At 31.6% G+C, this 26,850-nt stretch overlaps 1 protein-coding gene across 3 annotated transcripts in view; it reads left to right on the forward strand.

Moving 5' to 3' along the window:
- LOC129001848 (uncharacterized) overlaps positions 1 to 2,984 on the forward strand; it is a 196,011-nt gene extending 193,027 nt beyond the window's left edge. For 2 of the 3 annotated variants that reach the window (XM_054429302.1, XM_054429303.1), the window contains exons 7-8: positions 885 to 974; positions 1,392 to 2,983. In XM_054429302.1, the coding sequence (XP_054285277.1) occupies positions 885 to 967 (83 nt within the window). In that variant the 3' untranslated portion in view covers positions 968 to 974; positions 1,392 to 2,983. Of the gene's footprint in view, positions 1 to 884; positions 975 to 1,391 lie in introns of all 3 variants that reach the window. The other variant, XM_054429304.1, reaches the window with a different exon arrangement.
- The last annotated feature ends 23,866 nt before the right edge of the window (positions 2,985 to 26,850 follow it).

The following is a 26,850-nucleotide window of genomic DNA, read 5'->3' on the forward strand; positions in this document are numbered from 1 at the left end:
CATTTAATATATGAAGTTGATTTTGTAAAATTCTTAAATCTTAACAGTTTGAGTATGTGGCCTAATTTCATAACATCGGGATGTTGTAAAATATCCCATCTTTTTTGTATACTTTGAATGATACAAGAGTTGATAAATAAACTTTTTTCCTATACTTTCACGATATGATAAAAGTAAATACAACTAAAAATTCATGTCAGTTGCTTTGAAATATTTCCACTAGTTTGCGTTTGTACGAAAAGTTAGACCATGTTTATGAATAGTTGAAAACTAATTGGTGAAAAACTTATTTTTCCGTACGTCTGGTTAAGCAACTTATAGTTATTTGTGCAACTAGTGAGAAAAGTGAGCAATTGACTCACGAGCCGTAGGCGAGTGAGGAATGGTTTCTCGAGTGAGGCAATTGTACTTTGAACTCGAGTTGCACATTATACTTTTCCTACAGTTACCATAAAACAAATAAATTTGTGAAGAAACATAACCTATTTTTACACAGAAGTGAACTTTTAATATAACATTTAATGTGAAGTGACAAATACAACAGTACAACAGCTGACCAGCTGATTTACAGCCAGTGCTGCCAACGTATTTCGCGCGCATACGACATGGCCTGCATGTTACGCGCTCACTATTTCGTGCCCTCACGTTGCAAATCTGGAGTGAGACAAAGTAATTAGAGTGAGACAATGTTAACATTGTCTCACTGATGAGCGAATTGGCCACTTTGCTTTCTCAAATCAGTGAGAGAACATGTACATTGTTAGTTAACTGTAGGAAAAGTAATATTTATGGTTTTATCAGGGATATATATATTTTTTACTACGCTCACCAGTAGTTTTTTTACCAATGCTGTAAGTTTATTTTTCTTTGTTTTGATGTTTTAGCAAGTAGCAGTTCTACCTTACCTTCATTTTGGTCTGTGATCCTATTGTCCATCATTGCAGCCGTCTCGAGTATACAGCTATGAGAATGAGGTGATTCGCAAATTATGATTAGTATAATTTAATATCTTGTAAAGATTTTTATTATTGCCATGAAAATACAATAAATATATCACTATATATCTGGATGTACTCTCTTGTTACTCTAATATAACTTTTTTCTGGATAAATATACATACATTTCCATTAAAAGTTTCTAATATAGTTAAAACATAAATTTGCATACATTTTACATAAATTTTTTGAGGTAATTTTTCTAGTAGATTCAAATGAGGCTTCGAGAAAATGTAGAATCCCGAACACTAGTGTTTTAAATAAAGTTTAAATGTCTATTGACCTTTATTAATTCCTCTTTGAGATCATTAACCTAGTTTTTGAACTCTATAACGGCCAATACATTTATTTATGATGAAAATAAAACGAAAAATTCTATTTTGATTTTTATTTAAGGTACATGGTGATGCTGTTGGCTTCCAAAGTATCCAGCTTTGTGGTGACAATATCCGTTGAGTCCGAGGTTTCACATTCAGGACAACAAGGGTCTCGTCTTAAAGCTTGTGTGTGTTGATTTTGAGTTTTACCTAATCTGTTTTGTTACGTTACATTTATATTGTGATCGTTTTGTTACTAAAATTTATACGTCTGTAAAGTTTTCTCAATATTTTAAATTGTGAAGCAAAGTTAAATTACAAAGTAATTTGCTAGATTTCATTATATTTACATGATAAACAGTTTTAAATAGTGCCATGATTTAAAAAACAAAATAAATAACAATTTTACGAATTTGTCACAATTTTTTTTTGTTTAAAAATATTATTGAGTTGATAAATTTAGTTTTTTTTCTAGTATCCTATAGGTTCCTTTTAATACCCTATGAACACAATGAACTAACTATTATAAACAAACTGTTATATAAAAAAGGCCCCAAGAGCACTTAAAATTAATTATTAATCATTAGCCTGGTTTAAAAAAAAATGGATTTTCCCTTCTAACAATCTAATCATACTATACATTTTGCATATTTATTTTAATGCATCAAGAATATCTCTAAATGCATGAGAAAACTTTACAGACTCATGTTCTGTTACCTTATCTTGTACAAAGATTAACATGTATATAGTTACTACTCTTATCTATGTGTATTATGTTTCAATGTAATTTAGCCGTTGACTGTTGAATTTGTACAGGGTACTTAAAGTAGTTATACCCTTATCGACCATGTATTTTATAGTAAAAATATAGGAACTTATTGGTTGAAATAAAATTTAATGTTGATCATTTCAGTTTTATTTTTATATGGATGAAACCGTTTTAATAGAGAAACACGTTAACATGTTTTAAAAATTGAAATCTATTTAATTATTTGCCCCAAAATATATTTTTCCAAGATTTAATAAAATGCATATTGTTTGTTTAAACGTAACTAAAACCCTTGACACAGGATATTTTATCTTAGTTTAAAATGTTATATATATTCTAGTGCATATTCTAGTCTTGTTAAATTTAAAATAAAATCTCTTGACCAAAGATACTTTATTTATTGAGGTATATATAATTTCTTACACAAATTATTCTGTGTCACCAAAGATATTGACTAGTTTTTGATGCAAGTGTTTGTGTATATATATAAAATATATTGTGTTGTATATTGAGAATATATAAACTCGTTTAAAAAAATATTAAAATAAAAAGGTTTTCTTTAAAAGTTGAAAATTTTCAATGATTTTTATCAATCGCTTGGTTTTGAATTCCCCAAAACATGTCTAGAAATAGTTATAATTTTAATATTTATAAGACTTTTTTATGGTCGTAAAATTCGAAAGAGAGAATTCCTTTTAATATAAAGTGTAATATACTGTACGTTTGGAATAAATTGTAAAGTGTAAAGGTAGGAAATGTTATGTGTACAATAAAACATACATTTTTACAGCTTGTGCCTTATGTTCTAATACCTACTTTGTCATGAAATTGAGAAAACGTACTGCAAAAAAAGAAATATATATATATGAACGCATATGACTTTTGTCTTACAAGATAACTATTTTAACTTCCTAGTATTAGTGAAAAGCGTATAATATTTTAATAAATTACAGTTTTAATTGTTATTATAAATATCAGTTTGACTGTCAAACTGCAATACTTTGTATTTTCCTATGAATTAATATTTTCGGATGTAAACCAGTTTTTAAAGTCATATATGAATTCAATATAAATGTATTATTTAATAAACAAATTACTTTTTATTGGGAAAAAATACTTTGATTCACTCTGTGCTGTATGACTACCGAAGGGTTATATAAAACAAAGTTTTTGTCATTTGTACTACTTAAATATGTGAATATATTTTAAAATTTCTAATACGTCTAACCTAAATATCAACATTCTTTCAATTTACTTCACAGCCATCATGCCTGGTTAAACATAATTAAAACATACGTCTCACAAACATGTGTTAAATTGCGAACTGAATCTTCGCAAGTTCTCTTAATGAAGTTCACAAAACCGTCAAGTTTGTAGCAAAAGTCGCTTTAATTACTTTCTAGAAAGCCAGGTAAACCGCAGAGAAACGTAACTTGGAAATGTGACTTGTTATGATGTTTGTAACGTAGAAGATTAAAGCTACATGTAAACACGTGTTCCGTTTCTGAATTCTATGTTGCCTTTCCGAATATTGCTTTACATGTTTACCTTAGTGGCACTTGGTGTAGAAATAAGTCTTAACCAACCAAGAGTATAAAATAACATAAGGTGACTTTTACAGTACTTTGTTTATTTAGCTTGATATTATAGGTTTAATGAAACACATGCACATTTATATGCTGTAAAAAATAATAGAGTAAATTTTTGAAGTATATAATGGAAAACAATTTACATAAATAAACTATGTGTGACCGTATGATTATTGAATTATGTGAACTATTTATTTCCTAAAGTATAATATTTCAACATAGAAATAGAGTTACTTTGTCAACCTACTTATGCTGCTGCTTGGTAATTTTAAAAATCAATACCTTAATTTGTTGATTATTATTATAGTCTTTGGTAAAGTTTTCATTTCATTGCATTGTTTTGAAATTTTTTTAATGGAGTAAGGACATCATATAGGTTATACAGTACAAGCTATAACTAAATTTCTGTTATTTTTATGGAAAAGTAAAAACATGACTGTGTAGGATAAGAATATTTAAAAATTACATTTCAAGAACAGAATAACCAAAAATAATACATCAATTTTACATTGCCCAGAGATTTGATTGAATACTCCTGATCAAATACAGATAAAAATAACTTAAGAATGAAAAAGATATCGTAACTATAAAATAGTTTGTCTTATAATTATATAAATGCTATTTAAAAACAATAACTTTTAAAAGGCAACAGTTTTTAGGAAATTTTTTTGTTTATATTTTATATGAAATTATTTATATTCTTCTTTTAAAGTTTTAAGTCTCCAACATCAATAATACAATATATAAGGCTATTAAACAAAGAAATTGTTAATAGTATGCTATTATTACTAATGTTAAAATAACAAACCTTTGACATAAAGTAAAAAATAATTAGAAATCCGCTAGAGATATTTTTTTATTTCTGCAAAAATATATTCCAATTGCAAAGTGGATTATATTTCGATAGCAATAAAGGAAATTCTTTTATCGAACTGATTGCCAAACCTCAATGGTATTCTCTTTGAACGTGGAATTGAGTGAGCTTAACGAATATTCCTCTTTCACGAGTTCATTACTCTTGAAAGGTTTCATTATTGTATCGTAGAATTCTGTCATTACATTGAATAGTTTTATATTTCAAGCTCTGCAATTTTATGACATGTCCAATAATTCACTGGCTAAAGAAAGCTACGTATCGACTTACAACTGGTTTGTTGTACATTGTCCAAAATATAATTTGGCAAAACCAATAATGACATCAACCTTGAATGAGCTGCCCCCTCCACATCCAACATGTCAGCTCCCAGGATGTACTGCGCACTGCGCTGTAGTCGCTCCACATCCAACATGTTAGCTCCTAGGATGTACTGCGCACTGCGCTGTAGTCGTCACGCTGTACGCATGTGCAGTACAGACCACAGCGCGTGGCAGGTCACGCTTGGTCACGTGTGTGACCGTTACGCTACCGCCTCCACCTTGGCATGAAGCTTCCTCTAAATGTAACGTCTCTTCAGGCCTTTGAAACATTATGACTCGACTCGATAAAGTTATATCTAATTGTAGAAGATTTTAGAACATATTAGGATTTTACCTTTTTTTACAAATCAGAATTTTACAAGATTATTGTATGGATTTTTTTAAAGAGGGTCCCCAGTGTTAAAATACTTCTCTAATGCAAATAAGTTATGTTAGGTTGAATTAGGCTAGGTTTGACTAGATGATTTTAGATTAGGTCATGTCAAATGGGGTTTGGAGGATGTGTGCCCAGCTAACACTACACCTGTGGTTAAATTTGTATAAATTTTTTATAAATGTAAAAACTATGATCTCTCTAGTAATATCTTTCAGTTTTGGTTTGTAATGGGGATTTTTTACTTAAGCCCCATTAGGATAACTGGAAAATCAGATTTTTTATAAAAACGACTACAGCGTCTTTTATTGAACCTTAGTAGGTCATGATCCTTTGAACTTTAAACAAAGTGGTACAACCCCTAATGCTGTAAGGATTATGTATAAAGATTATTTTTTTTTATCGTCCGCATAAAATTACATAGTTACATGTACTTCACTCACTTTTACTCATCATTGCTGTTGCAAAGCTTATGAAAGAAAGTATGCGTTAGTTTGCTTCAACAGATTTTAGGATCAATTAAATACTTTAATATTCAACATTCTTTGTGATAGGTAAAACCAAAACCAACGTGGTACGATTGACAATTTGGAGACAATAGTAAGGAATCATTTGTAACTAATAACAAAAAGTCTTTAAATCCAACCGAAAAAATACAAAATTGTATTTTACAATTAAAGTTATGCGACCTAAACGTCACATCAGTTTGATGGTAGTCCAAGTAGACGCTTCTATTTTTCACAAATTGATTTAATATTGATTTACAATTATTGTGGAAATCAGTCAAAGAGTAATGACCTTGATTACAATCAATGCAAAACAGAGTCAATGTTCAATGAACAGAAGAAAAACAAAACAAGCAGAGGCCGTAGCGATTAACTCCGTTCTGGTTCAAAAGGTGCTCTTTCGCCCGTGAGTGACTTTCTTTTGGATACAAGGTCATCAAGTATTTACTTTTACTCAAATGTTATTGATGGACCTCTTTAACTTATTTGTTTAAACAACACATTCACACGAACCAATAATAATTCATAATTTTAACTAAACTCAAACAATCAAAAGGCCATAAAATTGTTTCTGCTAGCTCAAATTTCAAGCGTATTTTTGTAACAAACAGCAAAAAAGGATTATGGCAGATAGAATTGACAGATTTAATTGGTTTTTTTTTACCTCGATTGTTATACGTTTCTGTTTGCATTCCTTGCTTCAATAGGGTTGTACAACACTTTTTATTTTTTATAAATATGTATTTTGGACATTTTTTATGTAAACACAATTTGAACCTTTTCCGTTACTTTACTACCACTAGTTTTTAAAGCAATAGGTTATTAGCAATAAAAGTGGTAGTGAATTAAACTTTGATTAGGCTAGGTTATGTCAGTATAGAGTTAGAAAACCCTAACATAACCTAACCACATTCCAATAGTGGTAGTGTATTAACGGAAAAGGTCACATTATTGAAATTTGACAATATGATAGTAATAAATTTGAGATCAAATCATATGGAGAGTAAGTTCGTTTACAATAAACAATATTCCATGTTATAAATTTGTATAAAAAAAATCTTAATATTTATACGAGCATATTAACGAAAGTGTCAAAATAATAGGCTACATTTGTGTTTTTGCTTCAAGTTTGGTTAAAACTTCGAAACACCACTGACTATAAATCACCTAAGGGTATAAGGTGTGCCGTTGGTTTCTTGTTATCCTCCATTTGCTGGCCTTCATTTATTTCCATTTGTTTTTCCACGATTGGAAGAAAAACAAGCTCACCTTCATGTCCAGTGTGTTACGAATAACTATGTCTCTGTGATTGATTATTTATATTTAATGAAGGCAAACATATTCAATCAGTTGCTTACACGCAAAATTGAGTTATATTTTTATGTATATAGAGCAATTGATTAAATTAAATATTTTTATTTTTATTGAGTACTAGATTAAACTCTACATATTTATACCTATATGAAGTAATGTATCACATTTTACACATTAGTATGTATAGTAGAGCATTTAATTGAGGACCTATCATTATTATTGAGATGATTGATATTTAAATTAATAAATATGTTTTGTAATATTTTGTAACATTATAAACGTGATATTTTAGGCATTGAATAGATAGGAATGACTGACTGTAATGTCCTCAGTACAATTGTATATGATTTATTCTTGACTTATGTACTGAAAGCTTAAGATTCAACCTCAAACCACAGACTATAGAATAATTGTTTGCTCTATATTCTGTGTCCCAACCCATTGCACACAGTTTATCTATTTTTAGGTACTCCCAAGATTCTTTTTGTATCACTTAGACTTAACCCCGGGATTGATCTATGTAGATTTCTTTCAGTCTGTAACAAAATAAATAACATTTTTTGAGTATCACCAAAAGCTTTCTAAAAAAGTAAAGTTGTTTTGAGCGTTCACCATTGATGGATTCTTTAGCAAACAGAACGCTATTAGAATGTCTATTCAAAAAAAAGGTATATCGAGCTTGCCCTATGTTTTCAATAAGTGCAACTTGACAAAATAAATAAAGGTTACTGTTATTAAAATTGTATTTAAAAAATATCAACAAGTCTCATTGTGTTTTCTTTTATCAGCATCCGGGTAGCCATAGATGTACAGCAATGCGTGGTACAAACTGTAGGCAAGTAGGAGCGTGTACAGTTCCACAACTGAATGAACAAAATGCAATAAATAATAAAACTTTATGCACTACCAACTTACGTTCTACTATACGTCATTAATAACAAAAACATTATTACAACGTTGCAAGGGTGGTTACGTTTTTTCACCACATATACCAGTATAATCTTAAGAGTGCCAAACTTCTATTATCTGTTTACATTATCTAAAGGTTTGTAAGTAGTATAATGGAAAACTAATAAGAATTTATCTAACTTTAAGAAATAAATCAAAGGAAATTCAAAGGTATCTTTTCAATATTGCATAGGCCACCCTCCAGTCTTCATTGTTAAACTTTCTTTCTCATTATTAATATCAATGTATTCAAATGGCTTTGCCTTGATTACTGAATGAGCTTTTCTAACATGATTATACATTATCTTTATAAAAAGACTCTAAGTGGTTGCGTAAATGATTTAAATAAAATTACCTGTTTGAAACACAATAAAAAATTTCAGCTTAGCCTTCCTGGTGTCTGTTGCTTTTTCATTATCAATTTCAGCATTACCATACTTGGAGTTCATAATATAATGGAACCACAGCAAGAAAAATGGAAACCAAAGTAGCTCCAACGAGATGAATTTGCAGACCAAGTGATACCATCCCTGTAAAATAATACCGAACAGGTTCTATAAGAAATTATATTTAAATTAATGGAATAACCAACAAATCTATACGTTAGTACTCTGCATGTTTTAATGATAAGCAGTAATTTGGCCACTATACAGAACAAAACCGTTAAAATTCCGTGGCTTGTAAATTTATATTCCTGATAGCTACATTCTTTTTCAAAAATGTATATACATGAAAACTTTTGTATATTGGCAAATATTATGTTTTCATATCAAATCAAATCAAATCAAATCAATCAATCTTTATTCCGAGACAACAATGTACAAAAATCATACAATGCTGTATAGGCTGCGTCAATATGTAAATTAATAAAACATTTCAATGGTCAAAACAATTGTCAAAATATTCATCTAAGTCATAAAAACAGTATTTCAATAACAAATTCTTAACAGCTATTTTAAATTTATCTAATGGTAACTCTTGAATATAATATGGTAGATGATTGAATAACTTAATCGAGGAATATTTAGAGCTTTTTTGAGTAATACTATAAGTACAGTAATAATTTCTTAGTTTAGCACAGTTTCTGGTCTTATAACTATGGACATCACAGTGGGAAGACAAAGTGTTTAAGTTCTTTTTACAATACATAAGACAGTGAAAAAAACTATACAGTTTGCATTTTATGAAAATGGTTATTCTACATCTTGAAAATATTTTTTGAGGTCGAATTCATTTAGGACTACCTACAATTTTGTTTAATAAAAATAACTTCACGTACCATACGCTATATAATAGAAATATTATTCTTCCTAACATACATTTACGGACAATAAAAAAAAATATAGTCAATAGTTATTTGTGTAACTAGTAGGCGAAGTGGCACTTAGCTGCACACGAAAGAAATGTTTACGCACGAGCCGTAGGCGAGTGTGGACAGTTTCTCAAGTGCAACAAAGGCAATTTTCACTCGTGTTACACAAATTGTTGTAAAATGTGGTAGAATAAGGCAGAAGCTAGTAGGTTTGCCCCATTAGAAAAATCTTAATATTTCAGCTATTTCTTATTCCATCATTTTGAACTTGGTGTCGTTTGATAGGGAATTAAAAATGCTAAATAAAAGTGTTCCAAACGTGTTTTCATAAAATTAGCCGTTTTTGAGTAATTTAAGCATAACAATTAAAATGGCCGCCACTTTTTAAATTTTAAGATTAATCAAGATCATATTTTTATAACATTGGTCTGTTCTACCCCAGACTCCATACCAAGTTTTACAAAGATAGGTTGGAAAACTTAAAAAATAAAAATGTTTATGTAATAAACGGTATCAGTATTCTGACACATACTTTCTCCCATAAGTTTGTCAACAACCTTTATCATGTGTAAGCGGTGAGAGTACGGAAATGGGATTTGTAAAATTTTCTTCAGAATTTAAAGGACTATAACATACTAAATTTTTATCAAAATCGTTCGAGCCAATTTTGGGAAAATCTTTTTTTCCGTTATTTTATGGGGTTTTTATGGGAAAATAACATAATTTACAATAACTTTTGAACCGTAATTTTTACAGAGATGGGATTTGTACCATTTTGTTCAGAATATAAAGAACTATAACACTAAATTTTTATAAAAACCTTTTGGGCCATTTTTGGAAAAATCCTATTTTTCCGTTATTTTATGGGGTTTCATGGGAAAATCCCCATTAAAAATAAAAATTTCAAAAAAATGAAAAAAAACTATCAAAATTGTAAGGACCATAACATACTATGTTAAATCGAAACCGGATTTTTGTCTAAAATCTTATTTTTCGTTATTTTTTGGGGTTCTTATGGGAAAATAACATAATTTACCATAACTTTTGAACCGTAATTTTTACAGAAATGGGATTTGTACCATTTTGTTCAGAATTTAAAGGGCTACAACATACTAAATCTTTATCAAAATCGTTCGGGCCATTTTTGAGAAAATCCGATTTTTCCGGTATTTTATGGGTTTTTATGGGAAAATCCCCATTAAAAATCAAAATTTCAAAAAAATGAAAAAAACGCCTGGAGATACCATGGATTAGAACCTACATACCAAATTTCATCGAAATCGGACCTCAGGTGTAGTCTCTAGCTCTGTACACATCCAGACACACAGACACACAGACACACAGACACACAGACACACAGACACACACACACACACACACACAGACATCACTTCGAAAACCACTTTTTTGGGTCCAGAGGGACCCAAAACAAATATATCCACTCAAAACTCAAACTCGAAAATTTTGACGAAAACAATACTTTCTCCATATACTATGGTATAGGGGGAGAAAGTAAAAATACAAAATGACAGATAACTGGTTAACGAAGCGGGTTTGGAAAAAATTTTGAGCCATTTCCCGGGAATTGGCTGTTTACTTACGGGACAACCTGTATATAAATGTGAGATTAAATAAAATTTTAAAAAATATATACAAAATGGCTGGAAACTAGTACATTTGGATTTTTAAAATCAATATTCGATTCTCATAAAATATTTCAAAACACCTCGGTTATTTCTAACACTTACACAATACGCTCCACAGATGAGAAACACAGGTAATACACATCCAAGAGCAGCTGTGAAGAAAGACACATGAGAAACTGAAAACAATTGAAAAAGGTTTTAACAGTGACTTTGTTTTTGCTCCTACTCATTAAAACTAATCAAAAAGCTTAGATTTTCACAAACACTACCCTCACCTTTAACTGGTATCTTTAGAAAACCGACTTATAATATTACTTTAAAAAAGGTTTCAGCTTTTAGTCTAAATAACTTACTGTATTTTACGACTAGCTACAATGTTGAATGGATCAACAACCTTTTGTTTTCATATGTAAATACAAATAAAAAATGTAATCAATTATCACTATGTAATATGATTACCTAATACGAATATTATGCATGCGACACGATAATTGTTTTACTCATTACGATAATTAAACGATTCAATACAATTATTGTGTTACTTACCACGAGGATCACTGAAAAAGTCCCAGTCTTCTAAATCCATGACGTAATAGACCACACCAACCCAAGCTAATCGTGTTAGCTAAAACAAATGTTACAAATTATAAAAATGAACACCTAACCATACGCCAAACAGAACCTTCTAATAAAGGAATTCAGCAGTGTTAAGGATTTTAGTTATACCAGTATTAAAAAAGCAGTATCTATATAAAGCCACACAAAACCTATTAACCGCATACTTGAATGAAAGATCTTAAAATGAAACTCTTTTTAAAAAATCAGTTTTTATAAACTCTTCTAATGGCAAGAATCTCAAATGAAGGGCTAAAATTTAAACAAACCTTGAAATATTGAAGGTATATAACCTAATGAAATGTATAACGTAATTCAAGTATATAAAAATTAGGTCAGTATATAAAAAGTTGTTTTATTCCCAAGCGCTTTGGGAATAAAACACTACGTTTCCATCGTCAGGCAAAAAAATCTTGTTCATTTGTTTACTTATTAGTCCAGTATTGTTTTAAAAACACAGCAATTAATGTTGCTGAAAAATGTCGTATATATAGTAAGTGAGACAGGAACCATAGAGTTTGGACGGAGCCTTGTGTGTTCCAATTAGGAAGAAAGCGCATCCTGTAGATTATTTCTCCTTGTGATATGGACATTGAACAAATTAATTTATATCAAGAACTTAATCATCCAACAGTTTGCATTGGACGGGGCAGTAAAGAATCGCCATATCTTCCCGTTCTTTTCCCGTGGTGAGGCGCAGATTAACTTTTCGCGTGATTTTAGTAGTCAGAGGTCCACAGAGTTAGACAGGAGAAATCAGTCAACTTAACTATAGATCTAAGCTAAAAGAAGTTTTATTGATTACTGTACCTACTTGTAACTCCGGATCCTAACTAAGGAACAGCTTGTCTTAGTCAATAACAGGCCAATATTAAACACATAACTCGTCTCAATATCATCGTCAATTAATTCATATTTGGCTTAGGTATCCCTGATGACTTCTATCCTTACTTAGGCATTGGAAGTAATTCATTTATTGTTTATGAACTCAAATATATTGGCCAATGAAAAAGTTCTTAAACTCTTTGTTTTGTTTCTCCATTTTTCCAAGCTCTTTCATCAAAGCCTGTACTTAAAGAAACTATCAAATCATATTTCAAACGATTTCATTAATTAAATTACCAAAAATAACAAAGTATAAAATCATACCAATATTAAAATGGCCAGCAGAATGCATCCTAAGTCAAGGTAGCAGAAGAAGAAACAGGTGCTCGGAAGGAAATATCTGATGATGCAAAAACAGTCGTGACAACAAAAATAGCGACAATAGCAACGGATACAGCAACAGATACACATCTTTTAAAGGTATTTGTTGACAGTTGTTTACAGTTAATTTAAAAATTATGACGACAAATTTTTAGAAATATCGTACCAATGGAAATCATAGAAACGTATTCAGATTAATTGTTGGTGATTACCTAAATTTCTTTACTTATTACATAACAGCTTGTAGGCCTAGGATTATTTGTTGCGTTTCATCACCTAAACCAATTAATATTTTACACATTAAGTATTCAACTAGTTATTATAGAGATCATTTTGTGATATTGTCACATTAGAATGTATTGCCAGGGAAGTTAAGCCAATTTCGGAAGTAAATCAGAACGATTTCTCAGTTTTGACATTTATGAGGATTTCATGAAATATCTGAAAGCAATAAACTATCTGAGTATCACAAGAAAAAACTTAACAAATTGTAATCCTAAAGCTTGACAAAGCTTCTTATCTACCATAACCAAACACTTTCAATCGTTTTTGGGTCAACCTTTGCCTCTTTCTGACCAGCATGTTATCCTATTTTATTTCTTGTATTCCAATAAAGAATCATACCAATAACTTATGTGTGTTCATGGATGCGTTCATTTTTTAAACTTATAAAAATAATCAACGCAGTTTGTTCAAATTTGTTATTTATCACTGGTACTAATGTTGAAATTGTAATTGGTATATGTCTTTCATGTATCTAGTTTTTTATCATTATTAATTCGTATATTTACTGTAATTATTCATGTTAATACTCTATTGAAATTGTTATTTTTTGTACTACTACTAATTGGTAAATAATATATGTATATATATAATTTTCAATGCATTCTGCTTTGGAATCTAAGATTGTTAAGTATCGTCAGAAAATAGGCGAATGTGTAATTTTTTTATTACCGTCCACTTTTCTACAGAACTGCATAGAATACTACAGTATTTACATCGTAAAGCTATATTATTTTAAATTTTTACAAAATATCTATGTGAATTATGTCTATATAAATTAATATCTATATGAATTATGTTGAAATTTGTAAATGAATGATTATTAGTGACCCACTGACCAATTAAAAAGCTTGTTATAAAATATTTTTACCGCAATTGATTCCTTGTAACGAATCTCGTCAGTTCCTTGCAAAGCTGTATTTGTAATTTATTCATTGACTCAGGGCCCTGTACATGTACAAAGTATGTTTATCAAAAATGATATTTAGTTTTTAGACATTTACAAATCATGCTTACATGTAATCTGGTAAGTCTTTTTAATTACATTCTTTCTAAATACTTTGCACATAAATGTAGGTAGTTATGTAATTAGATAAACCATAATTTGTATCGCACATGTAATGGCAGTCAGTAATAGTTACTAAACAGAAATAAATGTTGAACAATATATAACTGTAATTTAATGAGACGCAAAATCATTGCCTTACATTTTCTTAATATTTGAATTAAGAAAGAGCATTGCAAAGAAAGGAGATAGAAGCAATATTTTAGGACTTGCCAGCACCCATATCAGCTGTTTCCTAAAATCGGGTTGTCATAGTGGACTATCTTTTTTACTAGCCTTAGTACAAAGTCTACTTTTTATGATTCGCGGACCGAGGAGCGCACAATACTTGCTCTAATGGGAGGTCATAAATAAAATCCGTAGGGGTAGGACCAAGGAGCGCAGAGGTACCTTGCGCGCCTCGGTCCTACCCATGCAAGGAACTAATCCCCTAATTATACGGATTAAAAGAGACAATGGCTGGGTCAACCCTGCAAGTAAATCCCATTAGTCGTGCCTCATTGAAACTTTAAAATGAAAATGTAAGGAGTAATTTTGAAACTATAAATATGTTAACAGAGACAATGCAAGATACTGTATTATGCATTCGAAGTAGTTATCTTAAAAACAGTTGGTTTTTGTCCTACGTTAATAAGCCCATTTTCAATGCAGACAAACTGCATATTTTTCTAAGTGCAGTTTAATAAAAATTAAATATTTATCACTAAATAGTACGGAACTAAATTTGCATTATTCTATTATAATTAAAATCATATTAGATTATTCGAGACAGCTAAACTTTCTCTCTGCGTTTCAGAACTATCAAATGTTTACATTATTTTGTTTTGCAGGTATAGTTTATGCAATTTTGAAATAGCTATTTAGGAGCAACGCATACCATTCTTGAAACTAATTCTTAAGAACAACATTATATTATGTTGTGCATTTCCGGATTAGGTGGGTGAGCCTACTGCTGAAAGTGATATTTGCCAAATGACAATGTGCCTGGGCTAAATTTACTTAAAAAAGTAGTGTTGTTTACATAGGCTTTGTTTAAATTTAAAAATACTTTTTGAATAAGAATTACTTAGGTTTTTCTGAAAGTATATAGTTAGAATTATCTGAAAATAAATCGATTATTTTGTTTAGTTTACTTTTTTAACTGTTGTATTGCCGACAAAAAAGTGTATCTAATGAAAACATTTACTCCTCAAGATCCTATAATTATTCCCAACTGTTTAGACAAGCACAAATTTGTTTAATCAGAATTTACTTGGCTATTTCCAAAGTAATGGTTTAAGCTTCGTTTAAGTGGATTTCATAACCTCCGGATTACCAATAAATATAAACATAATTACTCTATTTTAATGCTAAATTCAAATAACAATAACCGGCACATACTCTGAAAGGAATTCTAAAAAAAGAGTAAACTACAAAAATTAAAACTTGTCTTTATTCAAGTAGTGTTACCAGTTACAAAGTAAATTATCTATTATAAAAAAATAAACTTTTGAGTCTAGAATCAAATAAGAGATAATAAGTAATGAGTAACTTACAATCAGTGACGTGGGTTTTTTTTTTAATTTCTTGCTGTACATCTAATAAGGTGACCAATTTTACAAATTCGTTACCGGTGCAGATTCCTAAAGAAAGTTCTATTCTTGGTTAATGTTAACGGTGCAATTGGTACATTTTCTAACTAATGTCACAGATTCGTGGGTAAAAATACTTCATTGGGGCAAATAAATCCTAATCAGAGTGCACCATTAGTCAGCATCCACAATGTAATATACTGTGATTTTTCTTTAAATTAACAATAACTGTTTCATCTAAATAAGGCTAACTGATTATTTCAGGGCAAAATAATCAAACTTATTCATCCAGCGAGAAAAAAGTTATTTTTGAAAAACATCAAACCGTAGGCCTACAGTTTAAACATTTTTTGGCCTATACAAACATTAGTAACAATGAATTATGTTGTTTGACGTTGTGACATGTTGCTATTTAGACATTGTGATGACAATGTTATATTATACATCATTTGTGTCATTTAACAAACGTTTTACATGGTGACAACATAAACGCCAAATATAGATGATAATTCGAAAACTAAAAGAAAGTACTGTAATACAAATTGAGTTTAAATTAGGAAGATGATTTGGAATTGCAATAACTTTAAAATTATATGGAATTTGATTCGTGCTACCATATAAAGTGTTGGCTAAGTAACTTTAAAAAATTGTTCCTTTGTAAAATCTTGTTTTTGTAATATTATGTTATCACTGTTGGCATTAAAAAGTAAAGCTTACCTCCTAAGAAATGTGAAATGAATTGAGAATGACCCGTATTGTATTTTTGGAAAAAATATATGGGATTCGAAATAGTACAAAATTGTCCACATAAAAAGTCATCATTTTGACACAAATACAATATACATAGTAAAATTCTGACACCGATCCTTGCTCTCGAGTCTGAGAAACTGCAAAGTATATCAACTATATACTGTATTGGTACGTATGTTTTGTATTACCTTTTCTTTTTATCAATCAATGGAAAAATAAAGTACTTCAATGGATATGCGCAATTTTACATATCATAAAGAAGAGATGGTTTCTGTCTGTTGAATTTACCTATAAAACTAAGATGAAAAATTCAGGTCGTTTTTATCAATGGCGGGTACACGTTGAAAGCATTTAATTGTATTCATGGATTTAAATTAGCTAAGGATTTTACAAACCATTCCTGCATAAAAATTAGTATATTTCATAGCGAGGGGTCCCATTGCAAATTTGCACATTTTAATAGGGTTCAACACCTTTTCTAAGGTAAAACTAACGGTGATATACCCCTTTCTTTTCAAAGATTATGTTTGTTTAAAGCAGTTATTAAAAGTGAATAAACTTACTAATTACAATAATTTCCATTCATTGATTTTAGATCCACACCATGAAGACTAAAGTCACCTACCTTAATCAAGTCGCAATTATTAAAAAAATAGCCTATTTAAAATCCATTTTTATAAAATAAAAAAAATCTAAATGTGGTTTAACATTCAACTGAAGGATCAGGTTTAATATTGCAATTTAAATTCGAAAGTGAAAGTGTACGGCCTGGTAATTTGTTGATACATTAGTTTGGTAATAAGTTGCACTAGAAAAATATACCTGAATCAATGGTGTAGTCAGTGAGGCGCGACTAATGGAATTTACTCACAGGGTCGACTCAAGCATCGTCTTGTTCAACCCTCGTAAGTAGGGGATTAGTTCCTTGCACGGGTAGGACCAAGGAGCGCAAGCACCTCTGCGCTCCTTGGTCCTACCCCGACGAATTCTTCGGCCGAGGGGTTGACAGTTTTACGACTTGCGCTCCTCTGTCCGTTTCCCACTTTTTATGGCTCCCGGGATCGAATCCTCAAAAGGACCAGTGAATTTTTATTTATCAATTATGTTACGTGTAATTGTGTATTTTTGATGGATGAATAAAGCAGTATTAGACATACTATATGAACATTATACTTATATTAGCCGGACCATAATTATTACTTTTAATTTAGCGGTAATTAATTAGCTTATTCGGAATGACATAAAGCAACAGCTATATTTATTTTCAGTAAAAAAACTTCAAGATTTGTGTGTGTATAATTAATAAAATTATCCCTCATCGTGTTACCAAGGCAGTAAAAGGCTTGATAGCATTTTCTTCAAATGTACCTTAGCCTTCTAATATACCTTTAAAGCGGTAGTTCTTACTGTCTATTATGCCTGAAACAAATAATTACAAATTTTTTATCGATCGATTCTATCGACCTTTCAGTACTATTTTAATTGGTATTTTCAATCGTATTTGTGTTACTAGATGTGTCTTGAATTTTTTAGTTTGACAAGTACAATATAGTTATGGTTACATGTAATGATAACTTTCGAAAAATATTATTACTTATTAACTCAATTTCCAAACAAGTATGAGGTATAATTTGTATATGAATTGGCCAGTTGTACTATTTAAAAACTTGGCGGAGAACATGGTCTTGTGGTAGAGCATGGGTCTTCAGTCCTAGAGGTCCTGGGATCGAATCCTCAAAAGGAACAGTGAATTTTTATTTATCAATTATGTTACGTGATAGTCACGCAACCCTCCAAGTATAAATGTGTAAAATCGGCTATAGACTAATAATCGTAGCAATCCACATTCTAACTTATTAGGTTAACGTACTCTTTCACACGAAGGAAAACAAGCTTAATCAAATAAAGAATCCATTTCCTTTCATTTAATGTGAACCACTGCGAAATGTCTCGTATTTGTAAGAAAGTTGTAAAGAATATTTTATTGAGTATTGCAACATTAATTGTGATATTTGATAAAATTACTTAGTAAGGATATTTGGTGTAAATAACTTAAATCAATACTAGGTAAAATCCAACTTTAAACTATTTGGAAGTTGGGAGGAATAATTGGTATGGAAAATAACTTAGCAAACTTGGTATAGTTAAATGGTAAGGATACTCGGTAAGAATTTTTGAAAAGGATACTTCTGTTCGGATGTAAATTCTGTAAAATAATTTTTAAAAACATTTTTATTTGAACTATACATCCAGTAAGCTCATATTAATAATAGAGTAACATAAATAAGTTTTTTTTTTTTTTATTATTATCAGAAATTGAACATTGTATGGTAATATTTACAACGTATTTGTGTGAATAAATAAACAATGATCAGGTTCAAAAATAAATAATCGAATTCAAAGAATATAACTTAAATATATTTTTGTTGGTAAAGTATAAACTTATTTACTTAAAAGAACGCAAAACTGCAAAACCACGGCCTAATCAGGGTTTAATTCATTTAAGACTTTCCAAAGTGCATTACAGCCTGTCTACTTACAGTTTTTAACTATAAATCTTGCCTAAGCCTCAGTGGTTCATTAGGGCACTTAATTGATTTTGTTTATTAAGTTTCGTGCTTCATCAAAATACAGGAATAACGACGTTCGCCCTTCCTTACGGCAAGTTTTAACAGTTTTGAGGTAAAAGCTATTAAATAAATGGTGCTAATGAACTCATAGAAATTCAATATAGGCATATACATTTTTATTATATACGTTGTGTACTCCTTAAAGGTCTGGGTGTTTTTTCTATGTCTTATGAATGTTTAACTCGAAAGATGTGCTAAATGAAAGTATAATAATAATTCTTATATGAAATTTAAAATTAAATATAAGTAGCCGTTAATTAAGTTAGCCTTAGTTTCTTTCATTATCTCGTTAATATTTGCCAAAAATGCATTATACGTTGTTATAATGTTTTTTATTGTTATATATTGTTATGTATTTATTAAAGCCTTATTATATGATATAATAATCAGTTACCGATAAAATGTTTGTGTTATTATTAGGATAAAAAATATTGTGTTGGTATATAATCCGTTTATAGCTTAAAAATTATTGTTTAAATATTTTTATTTTGTGTTTGAGCTTAGAACTTAATAATATAAAAAAATAAAATAAATTATAACAAAAAAAATAAATTAAAAAATAATATTAAAAATTAATATAAAAATATTATTATAAGTTAAATTATTTGCTTAACGCTATTGTCTTTAACTCATAGTATAACTTCGCTGTACTCAATAATGGGCCTACTTGATTTTACGTGTTTTAGTTGTCCAAGAAAGCTATAAACTTGTACACGAGGTTATAAAGTAATTAATAAATACCCATGATGTTACATCTATGACATTTCAATAGTGTATAATTGTATCTGAATATACATACATTCCTTATAAGGCACTCCAATTTAAAATATTTCAAATTAGCTATAAGGCGTCCGTCTCTATTAAAATAATTCCAAGTCAAAAAAATACTACCATAAATAGTTCACCTTAAAAAAATGAAATTTATAATACTTAAGCTATACGATGGAATATTTTAGAAGAGTTGGTTCTCATTAACTATTTCATCAATTATTGCTGTAGAGAGTCCAACGTTTGGTTCTGTTTTGTTTGTTACTTAACGCAGATAAATAAATCTTCCTCACTCAATGAGGTGTCTGGTACTTGTTCTCGTATTGCACTCCATTTTCTTTGACCCATTTGTTTTCTTGTTCTTCACAACAAGATAAATCTAAATTTTAAAAGTAAAAAATACAGGACATGTATTTCAGGCTTTTACGATTTGACTTTCATATTTTTTTATATTTAATATAAGTTATTTTGAAGAATTATAAAATTTTTCAGGCGATGGTTTTTTTTTAGGATTTGTTTTTGGGTAGTGTGATGTTTAACGAAAATATACCCAATTTCAATGAAAATTGTATACATAAAGGTTAGGTGGCATTTCTAAGCTTGAATGGTAACTGGATTAATATATGCTTAATCCTATGCAAATCCTACGGATTTATTATTTGATATATTCACTAATACTTTCCAATAACAGTCATAGGAGGGTAAATATGTCTTACTGACTTTTATTGAATGAAATACCCCAAATTTATAAAAGACAATTCGTAAGGGTAAGAAAACATGAAATTATATCTGACACAACTTATACCTATTGACAAAATATCTTGAGCAATAGATCAACTAAATGAACTAAAGTTAAAATTGTTTGTGTGTTTTAAAAATCAAACAGAACGTTTATCATATTTTATATTATAAACATGGTTGTCGTACGATTTATCTATTATGTTTTATGTTATTGGTTTGTAAGCATTGTATTAGAAACTATTGAAATAATTTTTTATTTAGTCTGCAAATGAACAAAAGGTTTTTAAGTAAATCATAACATATGGTTTATTGTTTTTATAATGTTTTCTTTACTTGTTGTAATGTATTCACTTTGTGATTTTGTCAGTGAAAATACAAGGAATTATTTTTGTTAAAAGCAGAGTTTTATTTAAAGAGAAGTAGTTCACAAAGACAATGGTTATGGGCCCAGACACACTTTATCTTATGATGTATTAAATTTGTTTGTAAAGAAAATGGATATTACTAAGATAAATATTTCACCTTTGGAAAGCAAGAAGAATTGGACTGCATGGAAGTACAAAATAAAGGCATTGTTAAGAACTGTACCTAATGCATTGGAAGTTGTTGAAGGTGAAATCACCAAGCCCCTAATCGTACCGCCTGAAGCATCGGTAGCGGTAAAACGAAAATATGAAGAAGATTTAGCTCAATATAACAAGTTAGATGGTACAGCTCTGATTATCATAACAACCAACTTAAGTGATACTAACCTAGAAAAGGTTTTACGATACCAAACAGCAAGAGAGGTATGGGCTGAACTTCATAAGATTTTTGAAGGGAGGTCAGAAGACAAAATATATGATCTTGGTCTGCAGTTCTTTCAGTATAAGAAATTTGAAAGTGATGATATATCTACTCATCTGAGTAAATTAAAACAGATATGGTTTGATATGCAAAAAGAACTTATGAATGAACATATCACTGCTTTGCCTGAATTTTTGCTCATCTGTAAGGTTTTAGGGACTTTGCCCGATAATTATTTTAATTTTAAATCCAGTTGGGTTTTGCTGTCCAAGCAAGAAAAGAACATTGAAAACTTAACGGAGCAGTTGTGTGCCTTTGAGAGAACTTTAAAAGAAAAAGAAGATACTGAAGTGGAAGCTTTGGTATCAAGAGGATATCATAAGAAGAATGACAAAAAAGAAACCCCTGCCGTGGAAACTTTGGGTTCAAGAGGATACCAAAGAAAAGCCGATGGCAGCAGGAAATTGATCTGTTATAACTGCAATGAAATTGGACACATAGCAAGACATTGTAGAAAACAAGAAAAGAGGATGGATGGTAAGTCAACAGAAGTTTCAAACTTTGATACAGTCGAAGATGATCAATGTCTTTTGCTCTCAGAAAAATCTTTGAATCATTCGAAAAACTGTGAAGATTGGTTTGTTGACAATGGTGCAACTAATCATGTTACGAACATGGGGCACAGTTTCCAAAGGTTTGAAAAGTTTACAGAGCCTCATGGTATTCTTGGTGCTGGAGGACAAGTATTAGAGGCAATTGGTAAGGGTGACATAGCTTGTGAGTCAACCATCATGGGAGTTACAAGAAATTTTACACTGACGAATGTTTGGTACGTACCAAATGTTAGGAAAAACCTTTTTTCAGTGTTGTCTGCTCATGATAAAAACTCTAATAGCTTTTTTGAGTCCAACAAAAATCGATGTAAATTCTATGTAAATGGACAAGAGATTGTGAGAGGTTACCGGGAGATGCATGGTGGACTATTTAAATTGAACTTAAAATTGAAACGTGTTTGTAATGAGGTATATACTGTAGACACGAATAAATCCAACTTGCTTCAGTTGTATCATGAAAGATTTGGGCATCAGAACAAGAAACATGTTAGTGAAGTAATTCAGCAAAATTTAGGTGTCTCGGTTGGATTGGACGATAGGATTTGTCAAGGATGTATGAATGGGAAATTGCATAGACTGCCTTTCGGGGAAAGACATCGTTCCAGCGTACCTGGATAAATCATACATTCTGATGTGTGTGGTCCTTTCCAAGTTCCATCATATCAAGGTTCGAAGTATTTTGTTTTGTTCAAAGACGATTTTTCACGATTTAGGTATATCTATTGTATTAAAGAAAAATCTGATGTTGCCTATCAAAAGATTTTTGGCCGAAGTTGAAGCTGCAGGGCATGTTGTTAAGCAATTTTCTTGTGACAATGGAGGTGAATTTAAGAATAAGGATGTGAGTAACATATTTCATCAAAAAGGTATAAGACAAGTATTCACGATGCCTTACACACCACAACAAAATGGTTCAAGTGAACGGGACAACAGGACAATAGTAGAAATGGCTAGATGTATGTTCCACTCACAACATGAAGCTATGCCTCAAAATCTGTGGGCAGAGTTAGTCACAACAGCTGTTTACATTCTGAATAGAACGGGTCCAACAACGATAAAAGGGATGACACCATATGAATTATGGTATGGGAAGAAGCCAAACATTAATCAGTTGAGAATAGTTGGTTGCAAATGTTTTGTACATGTACCGAAAGAGAACAGAAGGAAGATGGACTCAAAAGCTGTGGAAGGAGTTCTAATTGGGTTTGAAGATAATGGCTACAGGATTTGGGGTAAAAATGAAAAGCTTATAAGATCAAGAGATGTGGTTTTTGAAGAGATTCCTTTAATCACTCGTGGTATTGATAATTGTTCCAATCAAGAAAGGAACTCATGTGACAAAAGTTCTCAGACTGAAGAGATTAAAGACATTGACAGCTCAACTTCTCAGATCAAGCAGAAGTCGGATCAGTCTTTTGAGGAAGAAAATGAGTTACCGCAAAAAGATTATTCTATTAATCTAAGGGACAGGAGTACTATCAAACAACCACCAAAACTGTCTGATTATGTAGCACTAGCAGAGGTAATGTGCTCGGATCATATTACTCCAAAATCATTCACAGAAGCAATTACAAGTTCTGATGCTTCTGATTGGAAAAGTGCTATGCAAGATGAAATCGACTCGTTGAAAGAAAGAGATGTCTGGGAATTGACAAACTTACCCGAAGGAAAATCGGTGTTGCCGTGTAAATGGGTATATAAGATAAAATTACATGCAGATGGTTCGGTGGATCGGTTCAAAGCCAGACTTGTAGCTAAAGGATTTAACCAAAAGGAAGGTGAAGATTTTAATGAAATTTTTAGTCCAGTAGCTAGAATGGGGACAGTGAGATCAGTGTTAAGCATTGCAGCAAACGAGAACATGTTTATAAAACAATTTGATGTCACAACTGCATTTCTTTATGGTGATTTGGAAGAAGAAATTTACATAAAACAGCCAGAGGGTTTTGAAGATGGGTCTGGTCAATACTGTAAGTTGAAGAAAAGTTTATATGGGTTGAAACAAGCGTCACGTTGTTGGAATGAAAAATTTAGCAACTGTCTAAAAGAAAATGGTTTTAATAGTAGCACAGAAGATCCATGCCTTTTTCTTAAGAATGGGAGTGAAGGAAAAGTCATAGTTATTTTATATGTTGATGATGGTTTAGTAGCTGCTACCTCGGAATGTGAAATAGATGTTTTTTTCGAAATGGTAGGTAAGGAATTCAAGATCAAAACCATGAATGCTTCACACTTCTTGGGACTTGAAATTTTGAAGGAACAAGATGGTTGAATTACTCTTAGTCAAGCAGGCTACACAAAGAGACTGTTAGAGAAATTCAACATGTACGATTATAACCCTGGAAAGACTCCAATTGGTTTGGAAAACTTACAGATAGGAAAAGAAGTTGAACTAAAGGCAGAGGCAACAAAGGCTCCTTATAGGCAAGCTGTTGGAGCATTAATGTATTTATGTTGTGGAACTAGACCTAATATAGCATTTGCTATTTCATATGTTTCAAGATTCTTGGACTGTCATACTTCTGAACACTGGGATATGGTGAAACAAATTATGCGCTATTTAAAAGGTACAATGGACTATAGAATAAAATATGACAAGCAGCCTGAGAATCAAAAGTTAACCATTTATAGTGATGCCGATTTTGCAGGTGATATGGCAACTAGAAGCTCAACTACAGGTGTAATCAGCTTCTATGCGGGAGGACCAGTCACTTGGCTGAGTCAAAAACAATCATCCATTGCCATATCAACAACAGAGGCAGAGATAGTTGCAGCTAGTGAAGCAACTAGAGAAGCAGTATGGCTTTATAGAATATTCAAAAGTTTGACAACCATGAATGAGAAGCCCATTATTTATGTTGATAATGAGGCAGCTGTTCGTTTATCGAAAAATCCTGAGTTTCATAAAAGAACAAAGCACATTGAAGTGAGGCATTTTTTTGTTCGTGAGAAAGTACTTGATGGAACTATAAAAGTTACAAGAGTATCGTCAGAGAATCAAATAGCTGACATACTAACGAAACCTCTGAAACCTGGACGTTTTAAAATACTGTGTAGTAAGATTGGTGTTTTTTTTTTGTGATTTTCAGCCTAAACAAAAAGGGGGAATATTGAAATAATTTTTTATTTAGTCTGCAAATGAACAAAAGGTTTTTAAGTAAATCATAACATATGGTTTATTGTTTTTATAATGTTTTCTTTACTTGTTGTAATGTATTCACTTTGTGATTTTGTCAGTGAAAATACAAGGAATTATTTTTGTTAAAAGCAGAGTTTTATTTAAAGAGAAGTAGTTCACAAAGACAATAGAAACTGATTAATTACATCAAACAAACTGTCAATTTTAACACTTTCATTACATAAAATACTAGCAATAATCATCATTGAATAAGGCATTCTGTTTTATATCATTAATTTTATTAGGAAACACGTATAATTTAAAGTTAAGTACCCTTTGAATAATCTTAACAGTTAATATCTTAAAAGATGTTCTTAATAGGTTTTATAACAAATAGAATAATGCCGATGTGCATTGAAATGTATTGATTATAGAATAACACAGAGTATATTTGCAAAAAAATCAAACCAGTACAGTACATTATATACCATTTGTTGCATGAGTAAGTTATTTAGCGTAATTTAAACACCTAACAATATTATATTACGATGACATAAGTCTCATAAGACGACATTATATCCCTAATCTGCAACTTAGCCAAAATGTTTTTATATAAGTAAAGAACAAAAAGATTCCAAGGTAGATTATTATCATTATTATTATTATTATTATTTGTTGTCAAGAGAGCCGAAGCCCCCTGACTGCTTACCCGGTACCTATCCTTCAGGACATACCCGGGCCCCATGATGTAGGCCGAAGCTTACGCATCAACCTTTAGCACATCATGGGCGGATGACTTAAGGTCATCAGGCTCGCCGGCTGCCAAAGCAGACCCTTCGGAAAGAGGGTTGCCCCTCAATCCTAACCAGGGATTCCGGCTGCTTGTTTAAGCGTCACTCCACCTGGGTTCCACTAGGTCGGAACCTAGAGGTCCATAGTAGAGCGCCCCGACGCATTTAGTGCAAGCAACACTCGGGACCTATCTAATCCCTGACAGGCAGAACCCGCCATCAATAGCCAGGAGGAAGGGGACCATCAGCACGCTGACGGGGGGAACCCCAACCTCCCATTTACACCGCTGCCCGATCGAGGCCTTACCCATTGCTGGGAAACCAGAGATAACCAGAGCGATAGATCCCCAGATACCCCTGGCGGGCTCGGACCCAGCACCCGATCTACTTCGTTTGCCCGTCAGACCCAACATCACTGCCAGGCCATCAGGGTTTCCCAAAAGGAGGCAGGTATAGAAGTGGGACCCACCCGGATGAACCTATCCACCAGAGGTGGCGACACCCTTGACTCAATTGAGGTTCCGGGAAGAACCCCCCACACTCAAGATAACCATACCGTCCGTGCTCAGAGACAGGGATAGGTTTGCATAAGTACCTACAAACCGTTGCCCTCACACTGCGGAAAGTTACGTTGCCCTTGAGTGTCCCCGTGAGCTGCGGGTACTTGCCCGTTTTCACCTCCAGGAAAGGTTACTTCCAAAGTCGAGGATTTGCCCACTGAATGCTGGTCGCACACAACAAGCAGGCCGAAGCCCAAAGAACCACAGACACAGGTAGGTTAGAGATTATGATGTACTTCCATCTCTCCTAGAGCTAAACACCCCTCCATCCTGGATAAAGGAATGTCACTGGGACCCGATGCCCAGTCGACCATGTCTGTGGCCAACTTGAAAATGCCGATACCAACACGGAGCATTTACCTCCCCTCTGGGGGCTAGGTATTTCA

Source organism: Macrosteles quadrilineatus, unplaced genomic scaffold, assembly GCF_028750875.1.
Source record: "Macrosteles quadrilineatus isolate MER2022 unplaced genomic scaffold, UCM_ALF_1.0 Scaffold_8__2_contigs__length_117827958, whole genome shotgun sequence".
In the NCBI taxonomy this organism is placed as follows: Eukaryota; Metazoa; Arthropoda; class Insecta; order Hemiptera; family Cicadellidae; genus Macrosteles; species Macrosteles quadrilineatus.